At 40.9% G+C, this 27,644-nt stretch overlaps 1 protein-coding gene across 2 annotated transcripts; it reads right to left on the minus strand.

Moving 5' to 3' along the window:
- Positions 1–1,734: 1,734 nt before the first annotated feature.
- gal3st4 (galactose-3-O-sulfotransferase 4) lies at positions 1,735–24,495 on the minus strand. 2 transcript variants are annotated; one of them, XM_085255130.1, is made up of 5 exons: positions 24,364–24,495; positions 22,126–22,382; positions 12,080–12,196; positions 6,711–7,011; positions 1,735–5,950 (listed from the first exon to the last, which is right to left on the minus strand). In XM_085255130.1, exons 2-5 carry the CDS (start codon positions 22,140–22,142, stop codon positions 4,868–4,870), a joined length of 1,518 nt encoding a protein of 505 aa, XP_085111256.1. In that variant the 5' UTR covers positions 22,143–22,382; positions 24,364–24,495; the 3' UTR covers positions 1,735–4,867. The 2 variants fall into 2 exon arrangements, with proteins under 2 accessions (XP_085111256.1, XP_085111249.1); XM_085255123.1 differs by lacking the exons at positions 22,126–22,382; positions 24,364–24,495 and adding an exon at positions 15,929–16,565.
- Positions 24,496–27,644: the final 3,149 nt, after the last annotated feature.

Consider the following 27,644-nt stretch of genomic DNA (forward strand, 5'->3'; position numbering starts at 1 on the left):
ACCCAGCAATTAACTTTTGTCCTCCTTTGGGGACACGAGTCTGATACTTCTACATCATGCACCATATATATGACTCCTGCTGTACTGTCAGGGGGCATCCTGGCTTTTGTGTGGGCTGGGCAAACAGAACACATCAGCTTCCATATTTTATGGCCATGAGAGATTAAGTGATACTTCTGTTTTTTGTAGATTCTATTGCTTAAACTCAAATTGTTCCTTCTTTAATTTGAGCATCTTAACTTAGATCTAGATTTCTCAAATGCGTAGTAATTACAGGCTTTCCAAAACAAAACTTTTATTCTGTGTTCTTTTAAGTCGGCAGAACTTACTACCTCATAACCGATTGGAACAGTGTCTATACTTCAGGAAGTAGAGGGCAGAAAGAGGCAGAAAGGATTTTACTCAGAGCTGTCGAAAAGGAATCAGTCAAAGGATGAAGTGGAGGAAGGCCAGACATCAGAGAGGGAAGGTGAAAGCTAAAAGGAGTTGATGCACCTCATCCAAAATAAGAACTGTTAAATGTAGGGCTGTGAAGTTTTTAGGCACAACAGTATCAAACAACGTGGCCCACAACCACGTGATTCTCTGACTACATCAAACAGAAAATAGGCAACACTTTGAAATAAATATTAGCAAGTCCATTAAGGCAACAAATGAGAACAAATGTCCTCAACAAGGCTGCCAAGGAAAGATGTTTCCCTTCACAGGCGATCTCCTGTCTGAGAAACCAAACCTCATAACTTCAGAGCTTATACATCTTGTCCATAATAGACTGTGGGTGTCATCATTTTGCCCGTTCTCAGGCTCCTCAAACGCTGGCACGTCCTTTAATCTTTTTGTTTGCCCTGTCTGTCCTGCATCTCTGACAACTTCCACAGTTCTGAATAAAATATTTTTCAGCTTCACTCAGCTTCACATTCTGTGATCAAACAAGCTGATGTCCACGTCAAGGAACAGAATATTACAAAAAAAAATGTTTCTGTGAAATTAAATTAAATTATCTAAAAAAATCTAAATATCAAAACATGTCTCGGGAGGAGTGTTATGAACTCCTTGGCCTGCTGTATGATCTGATTCGAGACAGTTTATACCTCAGTATATTTCTGAGTGCTAACTATAATGTACAAAGCAGCCTGCTAACTAAACTCACTAGCTTTAGCTGATAACTGAGCAGTCCAACCTGTCAATCAAATATGGTTGTTTCACAGAATAGTTATAAAATGGACATGGTTTCATGTATCTACTAATTCTACGTCATTTAAACCTGCAGTGTTTCTAATGCTGGCAGGGCATCCTCGGGTTGCATGAACACTGCATAGAAGTCTACGGGAAATGATTGTGTAGGTCTGTGAGCTCAGTAAAAAGATTTTTAAAGACATTTTTCATTGAATAAAATGTGGAGTCTATGAAGATGTTCAATATGTTCAACTTGAATATGATCTAACGATGTACACAAGCTTGAATAACAAGTTTTAATTCTTAAATTTAAAGATGAAACAATTGTGAAAATAGTCACAAATATGGAGGCTGATATTTGCACAGATGCAACGGCAGCTGTAAACTTACAGTTTGCTTTGCACTCACTGCATTTTCTGTTTCATGATTATAAATGTAACAATTTACACATAAAGTTCTTTGATCTTTTTACTCAGGACATTTTAATGCAGCACAGAACAACCACCGTATCACACAGCTGCTGTCAAATGTTACAAACAAGGAGGCAAAAAGACGTAGGAGAGTTAAAGATTTTTTTAATTATTTAGTACAAGAAAACAAACACAACAGATGCACACAAAGAGCGTGATCTACTACAAATTTCCGACAGAATACAGTTTCAAGTAAGATCATAGCCACATATACTGCAGCTGCTCGGCCTGCTCAGTAACATCTGGAGCAACATGAGGAGTTCTCTGTGAAATGTCCTGTCAGGGCTGTGGGAGTGGCTGAATAGAGATCGTTGGCGAAGTGGGCATGACAGAAGGTAAATCACACCACCTACCACTGCTTCTTACTCTGACCTGTACCGCTCTTGTCCACTATGTACAACATGGAACTTTAATACTGAAAACGAGCTACAAAATGAGTCACATTACAGTATTTGCGAAAATTCAAATAAAGCTTTATCCTAGATCGGGAAGCAAAGTTTGACTTTCTGGTACCTTCTAGTACCAGAAGCTGTTTTTAATGGAGTGCAATTAAAAGGAAGAAAACACACACACACGTGTTTAAACACCAATAAAAAGTATGAGCAGACAGAGGTGACAACACAGTTACTGTCCTGAATTTAAGAAACAGGTTTAACTTTGTTATTTATTTATGTGAAAATGTTTCACCTCATTTTATTTTTACTTGTTTACATTTTTCAACTTGTTTGCCATCTTCCATATTTATATTGGAATTAAGTGTGTAATAAAGAAATTTCCTCAGCATTAATAAAGTCTTTTTATTTCTTTATTGCACTGTGCTGATTACATGACACGACTGTGGTATCCTATAGAAGGGCGCTCGAAAAGCACAAAAACATTATGATGGAGTTTTCAGTGTATTAACTGTTTGTCGTCCATGTTGGCAAGAATTGATTGGCATTCGTCAGCGATTGAGTACCGACATGTATGCTGTGTGTAAATATGACTTATCACCACTAACCTTCAGAGAGTGACAAAATGTACCTGGATATAATAGTCACAGTTATCTAATAACCAAAATATAAGGGACACTTATGTTACAGCATGTAGTAGCACTCTATGATAAAAAAAATCCATATTGTGTAATTTTTTGAATGTTCAGCTGTTACTGGTGTAAAACACGAACAAGCAGAATAGGAAGCGATATTCTTCGAAATCTAAACGAAAGCTGGCAGGTGCAAAAGACAGAAAGGTCTCTTTCAGTGAAGTCAACACGACGTGACTTGGAAACCAGGAAAACCACGGGAAAGGAAACCATTTACTTCAGTTACGCTGCTGTGACATAGAAGCAGCTTCTGTCATTCCAAACGTCTGCGTAGGCTTGACCTCCAGAGACCTTTCTGGATGTGACATCGAGCACATTTTAATTAGCGCGACTGAAACAATGTTGTTGAGACCCCAGACAGGACTATGACACTCCTGAAGCAAGAGTTTCACTGTTAATGATGGCTTATTTATGAATGAAGAGAAAGTCAGAGTTTTAGAGTAAACTAAAATAAATCACTGGTTTCCTGAGTGAAGGGAAATAAACACCTTATGTCCCTTTGATTTTAAGACGTTGTTCAGTATTGACTCTCTTTAAACACACTGACTGTAAGAGATGAATAATATCCTTTCATCAGAGGAGGTAGCCACTCAAACACAGTATGCCTGAATCTCCCTTACGGGCCACTGCTGAGGTGACCAGATGTGCGCTGTGTAGGGTGGCCGACTCTGGACGGAGAACAAGACAATCGAATGTTTGACACTGGGCAATAAATTCAATACTTTCAACAATGAACGAACATGTACGATCTAGGAAACAACCTGTTGTAAGGAGGTTCATTTAAAAACAAAGTGGCGCATGCATATTTCCTGTATATGCATGCAGTCACGTCTGACGCTGTCTGTCACCTGTGCTACCTCGCATGCAGGGATGACCCTCACTAAGGCAGGGCCAACACTGTCAGTGAACCCACTCTGTGACACTTCTTATGCAATCAAAGAAACGTTGTTTTCAGCCTGTGTTAGATTGTACGGACAGCAGTTGGTGAAGAACACAACTGAAACAGTCGTCTAGCTTTAGCACTTTACCTGCTAAAACTCCTAATATGGTCTGTGACTCTACTTTCCTTCCACAGGCACGTCCTCAGAAAGGAGGGAAAGGTAAGCATGCTGGCCCTGCACTTGCCCAATGTAGCTTTGGACCTCACTATGGAAGAGCAGCTCAATGACAAAATGAAACTGGGACTGCTGGGAGTCACTGGAAACAACAGCGAGCCATAAGCTTTCTGCCCGACAGGTGCAGACGTGGTTAATGTTGCTGAAAGTGTGGATCTGAAACAATATAGCAATCTTAGTCTAAAGCTAAAAGATGTATTTTCCTAAATGTAAACAAACTGTGGCAGAAAACTGAAACTCATAATCCAGAAATAGCTTTTAGAGTCCAGACTCACCACTCGACAGCACAAACAAGCCTGTGGTGTTTCAGGAGACACGCCCACGGGCACTTATTTTGAAGCACTACCTTAATTTCACTGGGAAAAAAATCATTACACAAACCTGATGTAAATCAAAACATTTAAAATCCTGCCTAAAAGTGAATTTTTAAAAATTCATCTGGAAGATGTACCTGCACCACCACAGCTGCTATCTGCGGACTTCTCCTATAGATGAGATTTGCTGTCTCTGAGCCGCGTTTAAAGGCAAGCTTATGTAAAAAACAGTCTGTATGTTAAAATACAAAAAAAGATTTGAGCAAGGAAGCGATCATTTGTCTGATGAAATCAATAACAGCTGTTAATGCAACAACAAACCTAAAATGTCTTGGTTTTCTGCAGTGCTCTGTCCAGCGAGACTGTCTTCATGTTTTTATTTTCACAAACTCCCGCCTGTGTCGGATCAGCCACAAGACCCGAGCGGTGTACCCCTCCTCTGTAACCTTGGGACAGCTTGTAACTTTCATTTAATTTAAGCATCAACACAATAAGAAAATGCAGTTCCAATAATAAAATAGACTGTCACTGGGAGTAATTGCCAAAGATGAAAACATACCAAACCAGAGAGTGTGTTCAGGAAAAGAAAGAAAACTGGAAGTGCTGCAGAGAAGCTTGTTTCTTTCTCACATGTAAACTAAATTTGGCTCAGGCGTCTCTGGTCCGTTTCCCCTCACAAATCAAAGGTAACATGTAACTCACCTTAAACTATCTCAATCTTTCTTTTTCTCGCACTCCTTTTAAAGTCTGGTTACTCTTCATTATACGGCTTCCATCCCAGTCTCTTTCTCTTTCCATCTCAGCTTCTCTCATCATCATTTTCTCTCCTGTCCTAGATGAATCATGTCTTACAAAAGCACCACCAGCTGCTAGCAGTCCCTGTCCCTGCTGTCCCAGCTGGGGTTGGACAGCCCGTGGGAACTGTTTACTATCCAGCAAATCTTTGTATTGGATCTCGGGCCTAATCATCCTCAGACAGGCCGTCCTGGTAGCATTGTCGAGACCCGGCTGGAGCTCGTATCCAAGAATCTTTACTACTCCGCTCTGAAAGGGTCGGATATTTTTGTCTCGTATCCGGTACGCTTCTACGGGCTTTCCACCATCCTTCAGACAAACCCGGCCCAGGATTTCCCGCCGCATCCTGAGAAGAGCTACTTCTTGCTCCATCTGGGCACGACCAAACTTGTCGATATCCTCCCAGAACGTGCGGTTGAAGGCTTTGTATAGGTACCAATCTAAGGCGTTCCACTGGCGTAGCTTCTCCCGCTGATGATCCGTTAGCGACAGATTGGGCAACATCTTGCCTTGTGAGCGTCCAGCTCTAGCACCGACGCCAGCCGCTACGGCAGCTTTGCCGACCCAGCTTCCGCTCATTACGCTGTTGCTGCTGGGCTTTTGCTGCCGAGCGTTAAGGCTAAATGAGACTACAGCATCCAGTGGCCAGCAGAGGGCATGTCTCAGCAGGATCATAGACTGGTCAAAGTACTCGGACACAAGAATCAGTCTGAATGTCTGGCGGATCATGGCCTCACCATGCTGAGCTAATTCCACTGAGAAATTAGCATTATTGTCCATGCCAAAATCAAACCACAGCAGGTTGCGGGCATAGTGGTTGTTGCGAAGACGAGGGTCATAGTATTTATTTGGGTCGTCGACAAAGTCGCCCAGCCCTTTTGCCTTCCGAAAGGCAGGAGCTACTTCTTTGTAATAAGCAAAAGAGGACTCCGCCAGCGCGACAGGATCCCTGATGATAGAAAAGTAGAATGTGTCTGCAGGCATCACTTTCTCCACCTGGAAGACAAAAATTGAAACAGTTACAAATAACGATACTACTGCAGTAGCATCACGTATTGTCTCTGACATCAGCAACGGTTCAACTATCCATTGTTTTAATTATGAAACCAACAGAAGCTCCTCTGATGTCATTCTACCGCTGAGCATGCTCAATCTGGACAGAGGGTTTGGCTTGCTGACACGGGTATTTACAGGTATTTACACTAGCAGTCTGGTGATTAGCCAGAATGACAAATAGTGCTAATGCACAGCCCGGCAGAGTTAGGCTAACCAATCCCACTGGGACCTTCTAGTGCTGGTTGAAGGGTTCAGTTTCCTAAGAGTCTGAAGGTTTGGATGGGCTGGCAGTCCTCCTACAGTCATACAGGCGGTTAGGTTAAGTCAGACTAAGCATGGAGTTTAGTGTCTGTAGTGTTTTTAGTCCAATTTGAGCAAATTTCTAAATGAACATCACTTTAGCCCACAAAACGACCTCTGTGTATTATTTTTGTGTATTTTGTTCATTAGTTGTTGTTGATTATCTTCTGCCAATTTTTATTATATGGCTGAGGCTACTGATGTCACATCTGTATATGAGTTTGTACACTTTCATTTTCTATATATAAACTATAAAATGAGTCTCTTTAAAATGTCCAGCCATGTTGGAAATTTGAACAGTAGAGGATTATACAGATGGCTGTATGATTATCAAACCATTTTCAGTCATTACTGTCAGCCTTCTATTTTACCCACCATTCTCTTCGTGTGAACGACTTACCTCTGGCTTATTAAACCTCATGTGATTGCCCATGATGTGAAACTCCGTGGCTCGGGGACCTCGATAACCTTTGACTCTGTGAGCATTGAAGGGTAGTGGGTACCCCAGCTGGTAGCCCAGTGGAAGGGCAAAGCGAAGGTTGCGTTCCTCTCCAAAGCGGTACAGCATGTTGAGCACTGTGCTGCTTGCTGTCTTGTGTGTCTTGAGGAACATGATGTGAGTGTGGGGCTGACAGGAGCCCAGAGACGGCCCCTGGGCATCAGGGGATGAAAAGATGGAGTGAGCAGCTGGTTGGGCACTGCTGTTGGACGAGTGGGAAGAGAGGAGCAAACTGTAAATAATTATTGTTCAGAACATCTCTGGGATTTTACCACAACTCAAATCTACTCACCATATGATAGTATTGACATTTCTACAATCAATGCAAATCAATTCTTGGTCTTACTTGTACTACAAAATCAGTAGGTTTTCACCCCACATCAGAAATCATGTTTAAAGCAAACAGCTTAGCAGCATCACACTGTCTCAACCGATAGAACTGATGTGGCTGTTCACAGGAAATGTAAAAGAAAGGCAAGGCAAGGCAAGTTTATTTGTATAGCACAATTCAACAACAAGGTGATTCAAGAAAGGACAACAAACAGAAACAGTTCAGTTGCTGAGTACACTTTGAACCTAACTCCTTACTTCATGCAAAGATAAAATGTCTTAAAGAAGTATAAACGTATGAGCTTTGAATTTATTAGTTGCTGTGAACTGATTTTATAACTGAGTTTTATTCCTGTCTGGATGGTTTCCTTCTAAGCAGATGTTACATAAACACAGACACATCACAGCCAAAATGTTCAAAGCTATACTGTGGTAGCACGGGGATTTCATTTCACACAGGCACAAATACTCCAAGAAAGCAGCAGCAATCATTTCTTCATCATTAATAGCAAACTGAATGAGAAGCATGTGATTGGGTAGCATTTGTCCTGCAGCTGTGGCTTAATGGTTGGGTAATAGTGGGACAGCAAGGACAACAGTATTTAACAACATTCAGGGCCCTGTTCTGTGGAACCAGGGTTCAGGAGACAGACAGTATCTCTACTTTGAAGACTAGGCTTACAGATACAGCCACTTTAAAAACGGCGGTCTCATCCCTGACAGGACCGTGGGTGGGCGCGTGACGGATTTCTGACCAATTGCCAGCTGATGGGTGGCTGTAATGATACCCTCACCTGGAAGATGCAACCATGGGTGGTAACGTCCCAAAAGCAGCATTTAGGAAAACCGGTGGTAATATCTTGTGTATCCACCAGGGGGCGCAGTGTGGAGGCTTGTTATCCTCCTGAGACCCAGTAATTCATTTTTGTGCACTGTAGTACACATTTAGTTTTTGCTTGTAGCTCTTATAGTCTACTTGCCACTCTTCTAAGTCCTGATGTTTCTTAGAGAGGACAACAGTACCTTTAAAATGATATCACATGTGTGGGGGTGTGGCCTTGCCAATTGTCTTTTACCCACCTTTTCAAAATGGTTGGCATGCCTACCAGCATATTTTATGGAAGAAAGAAAGGTAAGCTTGATATTTACATTTAAAATGCTTTTTAATTTTCAAAAATAAACATCTAGTAAATAATTTGAGGGGTTTTTAAGAATTAAGCTTATTGAGTTTCACAGAGAACATGACTAATTTATTAATGTGTACTCTAGTGCACGTCGGGACTTTGTACTTATATTTATTTCACTTTTTCCTAGTAGACAACTCTTTAACAAAGGCAGAGAGAATTCTTAACAGAATAATTGAGCGAGATTCAAACAGAGATTTTTCAGAAGATGAGAGTCATGTGAGCCAGATAGGAGAGGGTGAGAACCCAGGAGGAGCCACACAAAGATTATCGAGATGCAGTGGCAGATGTGATAGAGAAAAACACAGGGCCACCTGAAATCTGTCGTCCTATCTGGTCCAAAACCAACATGTAGGAGAATCTGGAATTTTTGCTTTGAGTTAAAAATAAAATATGGGTAAAATGCAGGAATGTTTTCCAGTATAGTAAAAAATAAGAGTCGCATTTATAGCTGAATCCATGACACCTGATTGTTTCTACACGATCACGTCTTTGCTGAAAGTTATCAATGATCTCAATGTGCAAAAAGAACTCCCAGTATCTGGAGTTCAAGCTCCTCTTGGCTGAGAAACCAGGGACAAACATGTGAACAAGACCTGAATAATACCAGTAATGAAGAGTTCTCTCCAAAAATCAAGAAAAGGAGGCCCCAATCAGATGAGAGTGTAGCAAAATATGGTTCCCTCCACTTGCCTGAGATGGTTAACAGTCCAAGGCATTTCAGTTGTAGAATGGTTGGGTGCAACAGTAAAACATATGTGAGATGTGGGAAGTGCCAAATGTTCCTTTGTGTCTCCAAATAAAATAAAATAAATCACAGTACTTCCTCAGATATCATAAATGAATTGATTTTTGTGAAATAGAAAGCCCAGTGCAATCACTTGTTCCTGAACCAATGGCTTACAGCTAGTGAAGTGTCAGTGACTTCTAAGTTGGTCCCTGATCTACATCTTTGTGATATTGTTATATAAATAAGGTTTAATATCCTGCTTACAACAAATTCAGTGGAGCTTTTAATTTTCTTAAATAGCTCTTGAATGTTGTTAGTTTCACATTCGTGATCAATGAACTCCCCTTGTGCACTGTAGTGCACATGTTGTAAAATTTAAATAAAATTAGTTAAAAACAATTTTGTTTTTGTAATGTGTTTTTTTTACCGTCCCAACACTTGATTTATCTGAAAAAAATCAAAATCAAAATATTTTTTTCCCCTGGGTCTCACCATGTACATGTGAAACTCGAAATATTAGAATATAGTGCAAAAAGATTTTCAGTAATTCTACTTAAAAGGTGAAACTAATGTAGACTCATTACATGCAGAGCGAGATATTTCAAGACTTTACTTGTTATAATTATGATGATCATGGCTTACACTTATGAAAACCCTGGATAGTATAATCATACATAAGTACTCAGTACTTGTCTCGGGCCCCTTTTGCATGAATTACTGCCTCAGTGCGGCGTGGCACGTCAGCAGTGACGTGTTATAGAAGACCAGGATGCTTCAATAGCAGCCTTCGGCTCTTCTGCATTGTTTGGTCTCATGTGTCTCATCTTTCTCTTGGCAAAGCCCGTTCAGGTCACGTGAGTTTGCTGGCCAATCAAGCACAATTATCCCATGGTCATTGAACAAGGTTTTACTAAACCGTCATGACTTTGTTTCTGAGAGTGTCTCATGACAATGACGTAAGCCCGTGCGACGTCCGTGGCAGCAACAGATGTTTGCAGATCAATAATGGACGACCATGCAGCGTTTAAAGCGTGAAAGTAATCACATTACTTTGAGTTTGATTCTGTAAAAAGTGACAAAAACATCAGCGTTTGCTGCACACTCTGCGCGGAAAGAAAACTTCTTTCTACACCGAAACATTAAACTTCAACTCTGAGCGAGCAGCGAGCACGCTGCCACGGGAATGTGACGTTCACAGAGAAACCCCCGGATCCTCCCACTGACAGGACCACTGTGGGCAAACCTCCACCCGTCCCACTCCTGCTAAACAGGTGACAATAGATTTAAGAGCTGCTGAGTCTTTGATTTTATTTATTTTCTGCTGTGTTTTACTCGCATCTATTTGAAAGAGTGAAAACACAAAACATTATTTTATTTTATGTGCTGGAATATGCAGAAAATAGATTTAAATGTTAAACATTCTTCCAGTCAGAGAATGTCGCATATTATTTAATTTTTGCTTCATGCATGAAGTTAAAAGATTAAAACTAACAAAACAAGTTTTTCATTTGATTACATTTTATATGATGGATTATGCAGAAAAAGTAGAACTGGGCTGAAAGGTCTGTTGCTCTATTACATATTCAGGTTGTTTATCATGGTTTTAAAATGTAACTAAGTAACTAATTACTTTTGAAAATAAGTAATCAGTAAAGTAACAGGATTGCTTTCTTGGAAAAGTAATCAGTAATTAGTAACTAATTACTTTTTCAAATAACTTGACCGACACTGCTCGCCATTCTTCCTCCAGACTCTAGGACCTTGGTTTCCAAATGAGATGCAAAATTTGCTCCCACCAGAAACTGGACTTTGTGCCACAGATTAACAGAGCAGTTCTTTTATTCTTTAGCCAGGTGATTCTGTTTGTTGTTCAGGATCAGCTTGACATGAGGAATAGAGCATTTGAAGCTCAACTCCAGGATCCGTCTGTGTGTTGCACTAACTCCAGCCTCAGTCACTCCTTGTGAAGGTCTCTCACACTGTTGAACGGCCTTTTCCTAACAATCCTGTCCAGGCTGAGGTCATCCCTGCTGCTTGTGCACCGTTTTCTTCCACAGAACTTTCTATTAATGTGCTTTGATGCAGCACTTTGAGAACATCCAACCTCTTTTGCAATTACCTTTTGAGGTGTTCCCTCTTTATGGAGGCTGTAGTGATGGTTTTCTGCACAACTGTCAGGTCAGTAGTCTTCCCCATGAACCAGACTGAGAGACCATTTAAAGGCTCTTTGCAGGTGTTTTGGATTAATTAGCTGATGAGAGCGTGACACTTTGAACCTACGATATTGAACTTTTTCAAAATATTCAAATTTGCTGAGCTTTTGAATTTGAAGTTTTCATAAGCTGTAAGCCATAATCATCAAAATTATAACAAATAAAGGCTTGAAATATCTCGCTTTGCATGTAATGAACCCAGAGCAGCATCTAGCGGTGTGGCTGTTATTTTACTATTACTGTATTATAGTATATATATTGCTATATGCAATACTGTTGAGCATAAATTTGCCTATGTAGAGCTTACAGCGAGGGGGTTTTCAACCACTGCAAACGTACTCCCATGCTGTAGTCCTCCACAATACCAACTGCATGTTGCTCGACATGGATGATGCTGTATGTTAGTTAATGCCAACTGCTTGACAAGTCAACAGGTACTAGCGCGATAATAGTTGACCAGGAATGAGACAAGTACAAAGACATTACACACTCGTTTATGCTGAGTTAGTATGAAACGTAGAGAGAGCTGTTTATGACCACAAACCAGTGATCTCTGTTTCACTTTCGGTCTGTACAACTTCACTTTTCTTCACAGATGGACGAAAAAAGGACATCCAATGGTTGTACCAGCTCTACCACATATTTGTGACACTGTTACCATGTGACAAAAACCCACTCTATAGGAACACGGGCAGCCCACAGTTGTCCATGAACTGCCAACATAATTTCCTCATAATAGAGAGAAAGAAAACTAAATCTGACGCAAAAATGTAAAAATCCAATGCAGTTCAAATTGAAAAAGCAAAACCATACCTCTTGTTGAAGATGATTCCCAGCAGCTGGGTGGCAAAAGCAATGGCCACAAAGAATAGCAGCGCTTTCCACATCCAAACTGGACCCAGCCGACCACAAACCAGCGATCGCAACATCCTGTGAGGAGGAGAGAAGGATGGATGAATGGAATGATGCACATAGTTGTGAGCCCAAAGCAGTCAGTGGAAGAGGAAGATACAGAAAAAGAAGGGGAAAAGTGTGTGGAAAGAGAGTAATACGGATGGATGGATGGATGGATGGATGGATGGATGGATGGATGGATGGATGGATGGATGGATGGATGGATGGATGGATGGTAGTCGGACGATTGGATGGATGGATGGATGGATGGATGGATGGATGGATGGATGGATGGTAGTTGGACGATTGGATAGATGGATAGATGGATGGATGGATGGATGGTAGTCGGACGATTGGATGGATGGATGGATGGATGGATGGATGGATGGATGGATGGATGGATGGATGGATGGATGGATGGATGGAAGAATCAAACACAGTAAGATAATGTCATTAAAGTGACAGGATAGGGTTTGAAGAGGAGAAAAGGCATGAAGAGACGGGGACAGCTGGATGAGTCATAAAACAAAAACGACTGAAGTATCTTCGGGAAGGAAACCAGTCTGAAAATAGATCTTGTATTCCTTAGATTCCTTAGATACTGATGTCCGGTTCATTCTTATAACAGAAGATGAATAAACTCAAAGCATACTTTTAACCAAAATTTAAATACTAATCAGTTAAAGGTTCAAGTTAATTTTACATAGCACCATGGACTTTTCCTTGGCTAGGAAAGGCTACCACTCGCCATTGAACAGAGTTTTTTATAATGTGGCACAAACAAGGCATGAATGTGATTGGTTTGAAAAAGTTGGGGAGGGGTCACAGTTTAAACCTGGCCTCCCTACTGGTCTTTGTTCTGGTGTCTGGCTCATGTTTCCCCTTACACTTTGTGCAGGGGGCTTGTCTCTGTAATGAGAAGAAAGACGACTCCTCTCTACTTTACCATGGCAACCGCCTCTCTTCTCGAGTCAGTCCACTGGAGAGTGAAACTCTTGACACCTTGAAATTTTTGTACCGTGCTGCACCATCTCCAATGAATTCATTCCCCAAAAATTCCTAAGGGGGGACGGGGGGGTCCTCCCTGTTTATGCTGTGTTTTAGTTAGTATCCGTGTACCAGTCTGCCTCTGATACCAGTGTCTTGATTTTTCCTGTGGGTTTATATGTATGGGTGTGGCATTCTCTTACAACACTCTATTCTATGATACATATTTGTGTAGTAATGGTAGAACAAATTATGAGGTAATTGTGAAACCTAAAATAATGGGGTGTATATGTAATAAAGATTTTTAAAAATGTGTTCAAATGTGTATCTGTTCATTGTAAACATGTATGTATTAATGTCTGTAACTGTAACTTTAACCTCAGCCAAACGTCTCCGAAAACGTCGGAGCGCTTTTGCAAATATGTGGTGTCTTGATAAACCGAGCAGATATTTGAAGTTTACACAGCTACAGTATCGCCTGAAAATGTGTTAAAGGTTTATTTTGTGACCCAGAAATAATAAGAGTAATATTAAAACTAAGTAGCTGCTGCCATTGTTGGAAACTGGAATTGGCTGAGTTGTGCTATGAATTCTGGGAAAGGTTGGTCCACGAAGGATACACCCATCCTTCAAATCTGGGGAGAAGGAGGACACATTTTTCTGAGTCTTCGAATTTAGACATTTGTCACGTCGCTGTAACGTAATCAGCCAACAAATGTGGCCTGCGAAGGATGCAGCCCCTGAATTTGTACACAGCTACGATACTGGACACAGCTTCTTCTTCTTCGGGGTTTAACGGCAGCTGGCATCCTTGTACATGCAGTGCTGCCATCTTCTGTTTCAGTCCGTTATTACACTCTTAAATCCTGCTACTTATTCCTGCGTCTTTTGGGATCTTACAAAGCTTCAAATGACGCGTCGAATATTAAATCAGTCGTCGACGATTTTGATAGTCGACGTAATCGTGACTGGTCGACTAATCGTGGCAGCCCTAATGTCTATTGATGTCTATGGTGTTTCCATAGTTGGCACTACTAATTATTAAAAGGGTTTGCCCATCTTAAACAGTAAGTGTGACAATACTTTCCATTATCAAGCATTTAAATAAAAACCCAACACCACTAGAAAAGGGATAAAAATATACATCAATAAAAGTCTTTTTTTTAACATATTCATGCATATGTAACAAGTTCTATGTAAAAGAGCCTGTAGTGAGCTGTCAAATGAAATAGTACTTTCAGACAGTCTGTTTTTCAGTGACATTGATTGCTGTCACACAATCACACTGGAACAGATCAATGTAACAGGATTTGTGATAGATGTGTGTTCATTGGTTTGGAATCACACACAGGTGTCATCAGAGCGTGAACACAACTGGCATGGTCTTTTTGTGTTTGATAACAAAGGAACACTCACAGGAAGTGGCTGTTATGTCATACAATTGCACGTATATTAAACCTAATTTAACCTAATGCATTTTAGTAAAATGCTTATTGGTAATAAGCTGCTACATATTGCCAAAACAACCTTGCAACTCTGTTGAAAGGAAGCGTATTTCCTCACTTTTGGTTTTTATCATACTGATAAAGAGCTGATACACTTATCAAAGCCTCCCACGGGTCTTTAAAGCTGAGAGGGGCTCAGTGTAAAGACCATAACATATGATTCACATCAATTCAATTTTATTTTTATAGCACCAAATCACAACAACTGTCCCCTCAAGGCGCTTTATATTGTAAGGTAGACACTACTAAAACAATCATATGATACCTATGAGCAAGCACTGTGCTGGCGACAGTGGGAAGGAAAAACTCCCTTTAACAGGAAGAAACCTCCGGCAGAACCAGGCTCATATTCATATCTATCCAGCTTAACAGTGATGCCTCGTTCCATCTAGCTGGGCGAACAGAAAAAGAAAGAGACCATTCACACTATTACAGCAATATTGTTTTCAGAGGATAAAGGCAACTTTGTCGACTTTGCCACATTAGCTTTGTACTGTTAATACGTGCATAGAATTTATGCTTCTATTACAATTTTGTAAAAACATCTTTATTAACTTTATTATTTTTTTATTTAACCCTAAAAAATTAATTTAAAAAAACCTCTACAGTTAAAAATGTCTTATACTGATGTATATTACTATTTCAATCGACCCAGTTACGTTACTGGCTAATGGGACACTGGAAAAGTTTGGGGAAAAACTTCTTCAGTGGACTTGGAGACGTTGATGACTAGAATAATCTTCTGACACTCTCCTAATATGTGATGGACTAGTTCTCTATGATTATTTGACATTTAAACCCAGACGGATTCATAACTTTGCAGTCAGGCACGTTACAGTGTGGTATGTCATATGACAGCTGAAATCACACTTCCTCTAAATAGATTTGTGCATTTCACTGTTCACTTTGATCAGATCTGATCACACTGCCTCTCCGTCTGATTGTCACTTCTGCAGACCAATGTGAGATTAATATTAGGGCAGCAGCCACCACCCTGTTCACCACATATTACAAGTCTGAAATGCCCCAGCGGAGTTGGAGGGAGAGGCTGTATATATGTATATGGTTCCCGAACTTGTGACCATGTTAAGACTTGGCGTGTGAAGAATCCCTACACCCACACCTTCGCCCATGTCTGCAAAATCGCAGCCTAGCGCCGCCCATTGTACACCACAGTCTCTCCATCCTAATAACCCCGTTATGGTTTTGCTATCAGCATCTTGTTCTGTGCCCACTTGTTCCATTCTCACATCTATTGCTAGCTATTTCAAGTTACCTGGCTCTCCGTCTGAAAATCATAGCTGTGTCCCCAGGCCGGTATCGGTGACGCTGTTATTGTGCAGCTGCAGAGAGCTCGGAGCATCTCGGAGGCTTCAGCTGCGGCAGATCCACTGCTCGGGCCGTGGACCCGGATCAGCCCCGCGGAGGGACACGGGCCGGAATACGTCCCTGTTGGGCTGAAAGCCCGTCTAGTTCCGAGGACGTAAAACGAAATTTTCTTTCTTCCAGCTGTAAACCTTCCTGCCTATTGTGCTGATAATGAGAATACAGTAGAGTCAAGAAAAGAACAGAGGATGTGGCGTACTTCCGGGAAACATCAAAATAAAAGCATTCATGTGTCTGGACCGTGAACAAGCCGTGAAGGGTATTAGCGTTAGTCGACGTGGGTGCCGAGCAGTGGGTCGGGGGGTCTGGGTCCGTTCATAAAACTCACTGTACCCCGTCCGATGAACTATACACATACTCAGTCTACAGGTTTGAATTTGACATGTCGCCTGTAAAAGTGGCTCCGCGTTGTATCCGGCTGCTCCTGCTGTCGCACACCGTGCTTTTATTAAGTGCGTTATTCCGCTTCGGTTTAATTTATTGACGTCAGCTTGGCGAAGGGGGTTCGCCATATGTGACGTCACACGGTGACGCTGTTAGAAAGGCATCCGCAGAAAAAGAAAGATTCGTTCCCATCGCTTTTCCTTGACCTCCAGGGAAACAAATCCAAGTCCAGGAAAGGTGGTAAGAGAACTGATAAGGAGTTAGGAAAATGCTCTGAAAATCCGAAAGACCCTGCGCTTGTCTCATTATCAGTGTGATGCCGGATATCCGCCATATTTAAACTACAAAGTGCACGTTCTACTCCTTTAATCGAATCTCGGCAGTATTTGGACCTTTATTACAAAGGTTGGAAATTTGACGAAAACGGAAAAATTAGGCCAGATTTACTAACGCAAGGGGGAGTAAAAATACATGGCCTTGTGACATGTATTTGTAAAGAGGAGAATATTTAAATGAGTCACTACAAAATCTGTGCCACACAGTTTATTGCAAATTGCATAATATCTAAAGCCCCAAAAATCATGTCTTATGCCTGCTGCTGTTGTGATAGCTACATCTTTTTGTTTGTTTGTTGCTTAAAGACAGGAGATAGATGGTGATGTGGATGTTGCAAAGCTGTGCCAAAACCGTGTCTCAGTAAAACTTTGCACTCAAGCTTATAGGCGAGCCCCGCGTATTGCTCTTCAATAATTCTGGGATTTTCATGTAAAACTACAAAAACAACCACAACTCAGATTCTCTTTCTCAGCAGTGTGCACACAATACATCTTATTTTCTCGTATTAACCTGCTGTGATCTAGTGGAACTCCTTTCCTCCACGGTTAGGATTTGTGTGACTGCAGTAAATTCCATCCATCAAAAGTTTATCAAAAGAAGTAAAAGTTTATGATGTCCCTAAAAGGACCCATCTCATCTTCAAGAACTCATTGTACTGTATCTCCTCTTTAGAGTACTTTGCTCTAAGACTGCTGGCTTACTTGTGGTTCCCAGGTAGACGTAGTAATGGGAGGCAGAGCCTGCTCTTCTGTAGAAGCCTGTTTCTGCTGGCACTTAACCGTACAATCAAATGTGCCTTAAAGCAACTGTTTATGTGGTTTGGTGATTGAATTGAATAAAGTCTGCAATGTGACAAAGAGCATTACCAATAATGCAAACTAACTGTACAGAACCTCAGACAGACTGTTATCAGTAAATATATATCAGAATTTTTATCTTCTAAATCTGCCTTCTTAATAGGAGACCGCGACTCAACTAAAAGTTGTTTTTATTCCTGTTGTGTAATGTTCAGAGTGCAGCTGTGCATTTAACAGGCTGTTGCTAAAACTAAAAATATAGGGTTGAAGAAACATTGGGACGAATGTGTAAAATGTATCATCCTGATCCATGCTCTGGTAAGAAAATCCCAGAAAGATGATTCAGTGTTTTCAGAAACGTTTCATCACAACAGTCCTCAAATGTCTGGGATATACCTCATCATAACTTCTTGGAGGTTTCCCTGAGAGAATAAGCAATCTTATAGCTGGTGGCTGCCCACTACACCTAATCTTAAGGTCAGCATAAAGTTATTTTCCCTGTAGGAATCAGTAAAAGCTACCTTAGTCTACAATTTGGGGCTTAATGTTGAAAAAGATCTAATACCTTTTGACACAAAATTCCACTAATCACTGTCACACTTTCCTGATTTGGTCTCACTGCCATTACTGAATATTAAAAGTAATAAATGACAGGTTTGGTGATATTTTCATAAACTATTCATTTACCACATCAATAAACACCATGACGGCGCAAAATGTTTTTTCTAACATGGCAACCTTTAAAAAGTGAAAGGAGACAGAAAGACAGGTGGGAAAGAATAAAACTTAATGAACTTTTTGATGCCATTTTACACACAGTACTGGTGCAGAATCTAGAAAATGTGGGGAAATACTGGCATCATATACAGTACTTACTTCTGAAGAAATTATGATGGGACCCTGAAATCAGTGGCGTGTCTAGAAAATTTTTGTTGGGGGGGCCAGGTAGGGGCACAGATTTGGAGAAGGGTGGCAGATGTAATTGGCAGATAATGTTAAAAACAATTCCACCAACCCTTAACCATAATTCAATAACCCTATAAACCTAATAACCGAATGCGCTTTTAACTCTTATTAGAATGAGATTTTAACCACTACGGTGCAAAGTTTTTAGATACTGCGTTGATAAAGTACAAGAGATACAATCAGTCAGTGTTTACTCAGCATTCAAGGACATCAATAGTTGCATAGTATTTTTACTGACATGTAGTGCACATATGTTTTGGGCAAAAACATTTTTGAATATTAAAATACGAACATTTGTAACAAACAATTGACAAATTAGCCAGTTCCAATGTAAAACTTTCTCTGCCTGTTAAAAAAAGAAGATAATCTTCTCACAAACTGGTGATTTATTTTGAAACAGGAAAAAAGTGGAGAAACAAATGAAAAGACTAACATTTGAATAAAACCTGAAAGCAAGTAAATACTTTCTATGCTGCCTTATGGTAAACTTTGATAATATTGATAAAGAACAACACTGGCTGATGATGAAATACAGTCAGCTGGCATGGTGACACTGCCAGTATTAACCTGCAGGGCTGGACTGGGACAGAAAATCGGGCATTTTGACTACAGACCAGCCCACCAGGTATTAAAGCCATAAAGCCTTTGAATGAAAACAAACCCTGTTGTGACAGTGATGTACAGTCTTGTTGGTATATGTATGATTTCTATACATTTTACATCAGATAAAAACTTTGGTTGTAAGATTTAGATAATTAATTAATAAAAACTAGATATTTTAAATGAGAATAAGAAAGTATGTCTTTGTGCCCCCCTCTCCCTGTTAATGCCCTACCTGGCCCCCTGGCAACACTTTGCTAGACCCGCCCCTGCACAGTTACCAGCTGTCAGCTACATAAAAAAGGATCCTGGTGTTATTTGTCTCTCAGAAACAGTTCATAACTTCCCTTCAACTCATTCATGTCACCTAAAAGGTAAACCTGTTTCTCCATCACCTGTTCAGCTCTGATGATTCAGTAAGGACATCTCCTGGTTTCATCTTTATGTTTCCCTCTCACCACATATCCAAACCGATATCATGACCAGCAGCTTTACAGCTGTGGCTCCAGCAAACATCAGCTGATACTAGAAATTAATATTAAATAAATTCTAACAACAGCTGATCAAGCTTAAAAGTGCTGCTGTTGTTTAGCGCGACATCCGCTGGTTTCCTCTTTCTGGCGCAAAGTGGGTGATAAATAAACAAGAGAGAAAAGCCGATCAGCTGATCATTGATCAGTTTCATGATTGAAGTAGAAACAGGAGAGGGAGGGGGGAGAATGAGAGAAGAAGAAACAGCTGTGCAGCGTAACGACAGAATGACTCCAGCTTTGTGTGTTTTTTTTTTTTCATTGTAGCTGAAGTCCGGGACAAACTGTGTTCCTTTTCAGCTCAACACGAAACGCGTAATATTTTCTCTGAATACGAGACGATTCCGTTTTTTACAGGACGGTTGGCAACTCTACTAACTAACCTTATGAATAAAGTTCACTATCAGTAACATCATAGCACCACCCAGCTGTATAAACTCCGTCATGCTAGCTAGTACGCAGTACGGGTTATTGTAACTGACTGTAAAAAGTCAGCATAATGAAAATAAACTCCACCTAAACTTGGTTTATATCTGACCCAGATAGACTGCAGGTCATAACTTCTTACCTGAAGTTCAGTTCACCTGACACTCCGGCCGCTGCTACCTCGGGTCTCTGCTCCTCCTGCCTCCCCTTTCCCTCATCCACCTGTTGCCTCTGTGGAAGCTCCGCCATAGCCACCACCAAACAACTGACTTATTTTTACACATCTGCCAGCATCTGGCCAATCCACCACCGTTCATTGTTTGTACCGTTAAGGGAAGAAAGACAACAAAAAAGCATTGACACCAGGCGGTGGGCCGATGGCCAGTCCAGCTATGGAGAGTTATCAACCTCTGTCTCTCTTCCACAGCATGTCTTTATCCTGTCTTCCTTCTCTCACCCCAACCAATCACAGCAGATGGCCCCGCCCCTCCCTGAGCCTGGTTCTGTCGGAGGTTTCTTCCTGTTAAAAGGGAGTTTTTCCTTCCCACTGTCGCCAAAGTGCTGCTCATAGGGGGTCATATGATTGTTGGGGTTTTCTCTGTATCTATTATTATAGGGTATACTGTACAATATAAAGCACCTTGAGGTGACTGTTGTTGTAAATTTGGCATTGTATGAATAAAGTTGAATTGAATTAATCTGTAGTGGAATACATTTAAAAACATCCAACATAAAGACAGGGGCTGTCATTGTCCCTGAATCTTCTCATGCTTTCCTGCCTGTTATCTCTCTCTGTCTCTCTGTCACAAAGGTAGTGGTTGCCCCATGATCGGAAGGTCAGGGGTTTCAATCCACTGAACGGCTACCCTGAGGTACCCCTGAGCCAGGTACCGTCCCTACACACTGCTGCCTGGGTGCTGCACTGGTGGCTGCCCACTGCTTCACTGGGTGAATGGGTTAAATGCAGAGGAGTAATTTCCCTACAGGGACTAACACATACACATTAGGTATATCACATTAGCCACCTGAAAGCATGAAGAAGGCTAAAACCGCTTGGTTAAGGGAAGAGATGCGAAAGATGGGTCTATATGGTTCTCTGTGGATTATTTGATGCTTATTCACTGCCCTGGGTCGACAAACTCCTGGTTGGATTAAGTACTGCTCGTCTTTATACAACACACCAAGGACTACTTGTAGATTGCCTTGTCTCCAGAATCCACACAGATATATATTTTGGAATATCACGTTTAATGGGAGCAACTTTTCTAATGTGCACCTCGAAAAATTACACAGTGTAGTAACCAAACGTGATATTCAAAAAGATATATCTGGACAATGATTTTGTTTTTTGTTCAACTAAACCAGGGGTCGGCAACCTGCGGCTCCGGAGCCACATGCGGCTCTTTAGTCTTTATACTGCGGCTCCGTGGTTTGGGGAAATAAATTGTAAAAGTATTTAGCTGAAGTGTATTTTATTTATGTTAGTTTTTTTTTTAACTTGTAGTTCTAAATTGGAAGATTATCGTGATCTTGAAATATCTTGAAAAAAATAAAATCCCCACATCCCCACGGCTTGCCCTGGCAAACTGTGACAATGCCTAATTTGTGGATTGTTGATCTTCAGATCCTCATACGTATTTGAGCAGCTTTTCTCCACCATGAACTATGTTAAAAACAAAAACCGCTCACGCCTCACAGACAACAGCTTACAGTCCTGCGTAAAGATGAAAGTGACTTCGTACAGCCCCGGTCTCCAGACGCTGTGCGCAGAGGTTCAGGAGCAAAAGTCCCATGTCAAACATATCACGGCAGACCCAACGATGTTTGCATGAACAGAATGGCTGTCGCCATCCTCCATCTTTAAAATGTATTACCCTTCCAGGACCTGAAGTTAAGTAAAGCGCCAGGGTTCTTATCAGTGTTTTCCGTATTGGACCTTATCACTGTTTAGTTTTCACATTTCCTGTTTTATTGTGTTAGCCTCGGACTGTGTGTATGTTCCACTTCCTGTGTCATTAGTTAGATTTAGTCCAGCTGTGTGTACTCACCTGTTTCTTGCCATCATGAGCCGGTGTATTTAAACCCTCAGTTTCTCTCAGTTCCTCGTCTTATCATCGTCTAATCCACAGGTGTGTTTCCAGGTCTACTTCAGTCAGCCAGTCTTTCAGTTTCAGATAGCTTCTGTCCGTCCAGCCTCACTAATAAATACCATCCACACCTTCAATCTGCCTGCGAGTCCTGCATTTGGGTCCACTCGCCCTCTCTCTACAGTGTGACGCCTGACAACTTGACATCGACCAATCAGCTGAAAGGAAGAAAAATCTTGTCAAAATTTGTATGTGCAAGTTGAAACTCACACGCATGTGAGGGAACTTGAACAGGAAGCTTCACACATATTTTTTTGCCTTCTATCCGTAAACAGACATTAACCAAACAACTTGTAACTTGTTTAATTATCTTTTACAAATACAAATCTTTTTTAGGCACACATTTTAGATATTTTGATTTACAAGGTTACAAAACTCACTTCACAACTAGACAGTCTGATTTACAAGTACAAAATATTTATGACCATAATTTGAGCCTCTGAATCAATCTGCAGTCCTAATCCCGAGACCCCTTTGCACAGTGTTCAGAAGAGTTGTTCCTTATATTTCTTAAAATGTTTCTTAAAGGCACATTTATATTCCTTCAGCCTCCTCTCATTTTGCATATAAAATAAAATACATCTAATTTTCTTTGATGTACTTGCTGTGTAACTCTTGTCCTCCATACATCACAGACCGCTAATCACACTTTTATCAGTTAATATCTAATATAGCGTTCCATGTTCTTCCTCCTGCAGCAACTGTGTTATAAACAATGAAACGCAAAATGCAGTTACAACGAAGATTCACACAATCTGCTCAACTGTGTTTATGCTGCTCTCTATAAAACAGGAAGTGATGTGTGACCTAATACAACAGACTTCACACAAGAGGGAGAAGCGCTGAGGGAAGAATTTGGAACAAATAACTGGATTAAGTTCACAAAGAGAACCAATACAGGAAATAACCTAAACATTATAAAAAACCATCCCTTGATAAATAACCAAAACAGTCCAAAACACTGAAAACAACTGACCGAGGACCATGACAGTGTGTATTTGGGGATTTGTTTGCATTCATTTACACACACTCCATTTTCCCAAGACTTCAGGATGGACACATAGTTGAAAAACTAGATGAAGTTCCCATCGATCCAACCATTCTCTTCCGCTTATCCTTTTTCAGGGTCATGGGTGCTGGAGCCTATCCCAGCTGTCTTAGGGTGAGAGGCAGGGTACACCCTGGACAGGTCGCCAGTCTGTCGCAGGGCAATGAAATTCCCCAAATCCGAAAAGCAAATCCAGAATCTAAAAGTGTGTATTTATTTAGGAGTTTAAATGTAATTAATTCCCAATTAAAAAACAAGTTAACTTTGCAGAAACTCACCACTGCTCACACTGTGGGGACAGGAAGCCGTCCTGGTTCTAAATTTAGAAGCAAAGCCTCTTATCAGTTCACTGGTGCCTTTGTTAAGGAGCACAACACCTGCTGCTCCTGACCAGAGTCTACTCCACTTTAATCTACATGGCCCAGTTCAGAGAGTCGTAACAAAAACGAGCACAAGAAAACATGCACTGCGATATCTGCTTTTGTTCTATTAAACACAAAAACAGCTGCAAAGAGGAACTGATGAAGTCACTGTGTTTAGAATAAGTAACAGTGTGCTTAGTGGTTGCGTTAATGTTTTGTCCCAGCATGGTTTTCTAATAATGACGACAAGTACAGTAATACTCATCATTACATTATCAGAAAAAAGAGAAAACAAACTGTGTCAGTTTATTTTTATAAAGCTTTTATAAGTTTTATAAAGCCTTATGAAGGGAATCGTTTTACAACATCAGTGTTACATCCCTGAATCAATGTGACATCATGTGCACCAAACTGCACCGTTTATGCTTTTGTAAAATGACTTTTCCTGTGAAAAACTAAGAATGCTCCATGATTCAGTGCCACCTTTTACACCTTTAGTAAGAAGGTACAGGCGTGAGGCAGGTTAATGCTTCACTGCTGTGAAGCTGTAATAAACCTGTCACAAATCTTTCTCTCTAATAATTTTGTCTTAACTTCAGATTCAAGTTTTATGTTTCATTAAAGGGAAATCAGACTGCCTCGTTTTATTGCCACCTCCAGGTTAACACCCTGATGTTGCGCAGTTTACAACGTCGCTGTTTGGATGTTTTAAAAGCAAAATACACTCACGGTGCGGTTCAGCAGGTCTTCCTCGTATAGCGGTGTCCGGTTAGTGAAGAAAACAAAGGGCGTCCTTGTTGCACTGCTCCTGTTGGCTCAGCAGACGGCTGAGAAAGACCTCTGAAGTTACCGTGTCATGTGGTTCCTCTGCGCCACACAAACACCATCACGGACACGTCACTTACCCACTTTCCCGTTTTTAACTTTAGCTCCTGAATAAAAAAGTTTTAAATTCGGTATTGGGGGAAACAGTAATGAATACATGTGAGCTGGAAAATGTCTCAACACGTTTATTATAATATACAACCCTGAATTATACTGATTCAATTCAAGTTTATTTTATTTATATAGCGCCAAATCACAACCACCGTCGCCTGAAGGCGCTTTATTACTGATGACCCAAAGACAATTCAGTCCACTGATGAGCAGAATGCGCATCAGGCAGCTACGTGAAGTTCACCACAATTAAAAAATGAAGCTTGGAGAAAAAATAGATCCCGGGGTCAAATACGTGATGAAACAGGCTTTTGTGTAGCTACCATTCACTGCGCGTTGTTAGTTAGTTTATGTCACACTGGTTACAAACTATACTGCAGCTAAAGTATGTTGATAGTCATGTTTCACCTTTAACAACAGCATCACTGTTCTCGCACTTTCATTCCAGACGCATTTGTCTGTCCTGCTTTGTGTTTCTTTGCTTTTTGCGCTGTCCACGGCACGTGCTGCAGAGACATCTTGTGGTCATCTTGTGAACGTTTAATGGGTTGTGATTGTTATTTTAGAAATTCAGAGCTTTGAATTCGTTTTAGAATAGTAACATCACAAGTTTAAGTTAGATAAAAGACTCTTGACAGCTTACAGGAAACAGAATCTGCATATACTGCACTATTTCAAATTGCTGACTGAATCCTCCACATTGCTGCTGTCTTTCCAATTTGAATACAGCATTTGTTTTTCGTACATGGCTTAATTTTTAGCTAGATCAAATCGTTGACTATTTCAGAATCAGAATCAATGAAACGTACAACAGACACCAAGCAATCATATAAAGTGTAGAAATAGAGATATAAACATAAATATTAAAGTATTAACACTAATGTTTCTGGGATATTACAGGTGTGAGTGCACAGGTGCACAAATATACTTTGTGGCATACAAAAAGTGACAGAGTGTCTGGTTCAGTGTGTGGGTCTGACCCAAGTAGATGCATTAGTTTGATAGAGGGAGGTAGGAACAACCTCCTGTGTCATTCCCTCAGACTGCAAGGTTGAAGAAATCGCTCTTCAGTGTGTTACGGAGAGGGTGGGAGTCATTGTCCGTGACCGGCAGCTGTCATGAAACGGCCCAAATGCAGGCTCGTAGGTGGGGGGAGCCTGCATCTGTGAGACAGACACGCAAAATTAAAAAGGAAACCATGAGAGCAGACATGAAAACTTGACTAGACGTGACACATGGAGCACAAAGGAGGCACAATAACAAAACCCAAGATCTAAAACTCATTAAAGAAAACCAGAAACTAAATTCAAGATCCAAAATTATTTATTTGTCACATGCATCATTATACGAGTACAACATGGGCTCCGTAGGCTGCAGCGCCCCTGAGAAGGACAAATGGATGGATGGGTTTTTAAATAAATCTAACACCAGATGTTTGTTCTGACTGATAGATCCACCGCCCATTTCCCAATAGGAAGGGATCTAAGCAGCTTCTAAAGAAAAATGTGTGGACTTCTTGAAGTTTTTCAAGAAACGTTTCTTTCCAGGCTCTTTAGACTTCGATGACCTGGATGACTGAGAACCTTCACAGACATAATATGAAGGGATATTGATTCATCTATTTTGGGGAGCTGTTACGGTTCAGCGTGGGGGACTCAAGCGCAGGAAGCCAGAATCAGCTGTACACAAGAATTTATTTACAGAATCCACCAGGTGTATAAACAGGAAGTGCAGGGCAGTGCTATATACAACAAGGTGAGGGACAGCGCTCCAGGGAAATCCAAAGGGGTAGTCACTCGTTCTCCAATTCTCCACACACACACATGACCACAGGTCCACTCTCCACTCTCCACACACTGATTCACACGGGAAGGTATCCAGGAGTCCTGTAGACGAGGAAACGAGAATTAATTACAACGTTCACCATGTTAACTGAGCTGTAACTTTGACTCTCACTGACGGGTGGCAGACAACGATCCAGCGAAGACCAGCAGACTCCTTCTGGCTTAAATGCCGATCGCCTTGATGGGCATCAGGTGTGTTCCCCTTCCGTGGGCGTGAACCCACAGTGAGTTCTTCCCCGGCGACAGAGAGGAGGAGAGAGACAAAGGTAGAAATGGCCGATCAACGTCCTGCTGACCCCCCAGGCCGTGACAGGAGCGTCCTATATATAACTTGGGAGTTCTGAGAAACTGTGCACACTTGATGGTGTTTTTCATTTAGACTTGATTAGGTTTAAATTTCTTTTTTATTATACATTTCATTTGTTGATATTCTAAAAATCTTTTCTTGTTGAACCCGTACTGTAGAACTAATCTGTCGAACAGAATAAAGTCTGTTCCTTCTAAAATATGTTCCAAGTATTTGATTCCTTTACGACTTCAATCTGTGAAGTTTATCATAATATTGTTTTGTAATATGTCCGGATTGTTCCAGATAGGTGTACGTTTGCATGGGATTCATGAAGACTGTTATTTTTAGAAACTCCCACCATGCTGTCAGAGAGGAGCTGATGTTGATGCTTTTAAAGCATTCATGTCATTTGATGTTTGAGCTGATAAATGGTCAGAAATCTCCAGATTATTGCACAGTGCCTGTTCTACAAGGCTCATCTTAGTGGGCGTGTTTTAACCATCCGGAGATGAACTGAAGCCTGTTGGTTAAAAAGTAGTGTTGAAAGTTAGGCGGCTCTAGTCCTCCTTTATCCTTGGCCCTTTGTAGCATTTTTCAGCTGATACGTGCAGGTTTATATTTCCAAAGGAATTTAGAAATGTACGAATCCAGAGATCTGAACCAGGCAGCTGATGGTTCACTCGGGATCACATAAAATAATCAAACCACCATTTTTCTTGAAGCAATCCTTCCCATGAGTGATAGGGACAGAGACTTCCCTCGAGTCAGATTGTCTTCTACTTTCATTAAAAGTGGCATGTTGGTTAATTCAGTTAAATCTGCAAGCCTAGGAGAGTTAGCTCTTCTGTGTTGTGCCACTGGCTCAGCAAAAGGTTGTTTAGTTTCCCTGGAGTGTAAATCTTTGCAATCTTCCTGGCACTTCACAACGGTCCTGGTGATAT

This window comes from Mchenga conophoros, linkage group LG3 (genome assembly GCF_057382185.1).
Source record: "Mchenga conophoros isolate Kocher_MC1m ecotype Shallow Benthic linkage group LG3, M_conophoros_male_GT1.1, whole genome shotgun sequence".
Taxonomy (NCBI): domain Eukaryota; kingdom Metazoa; phylum Chordata; class Actinopteri; order Cichliformes; family Cichlidae; genus Mchenga; species Mchenga conophoros.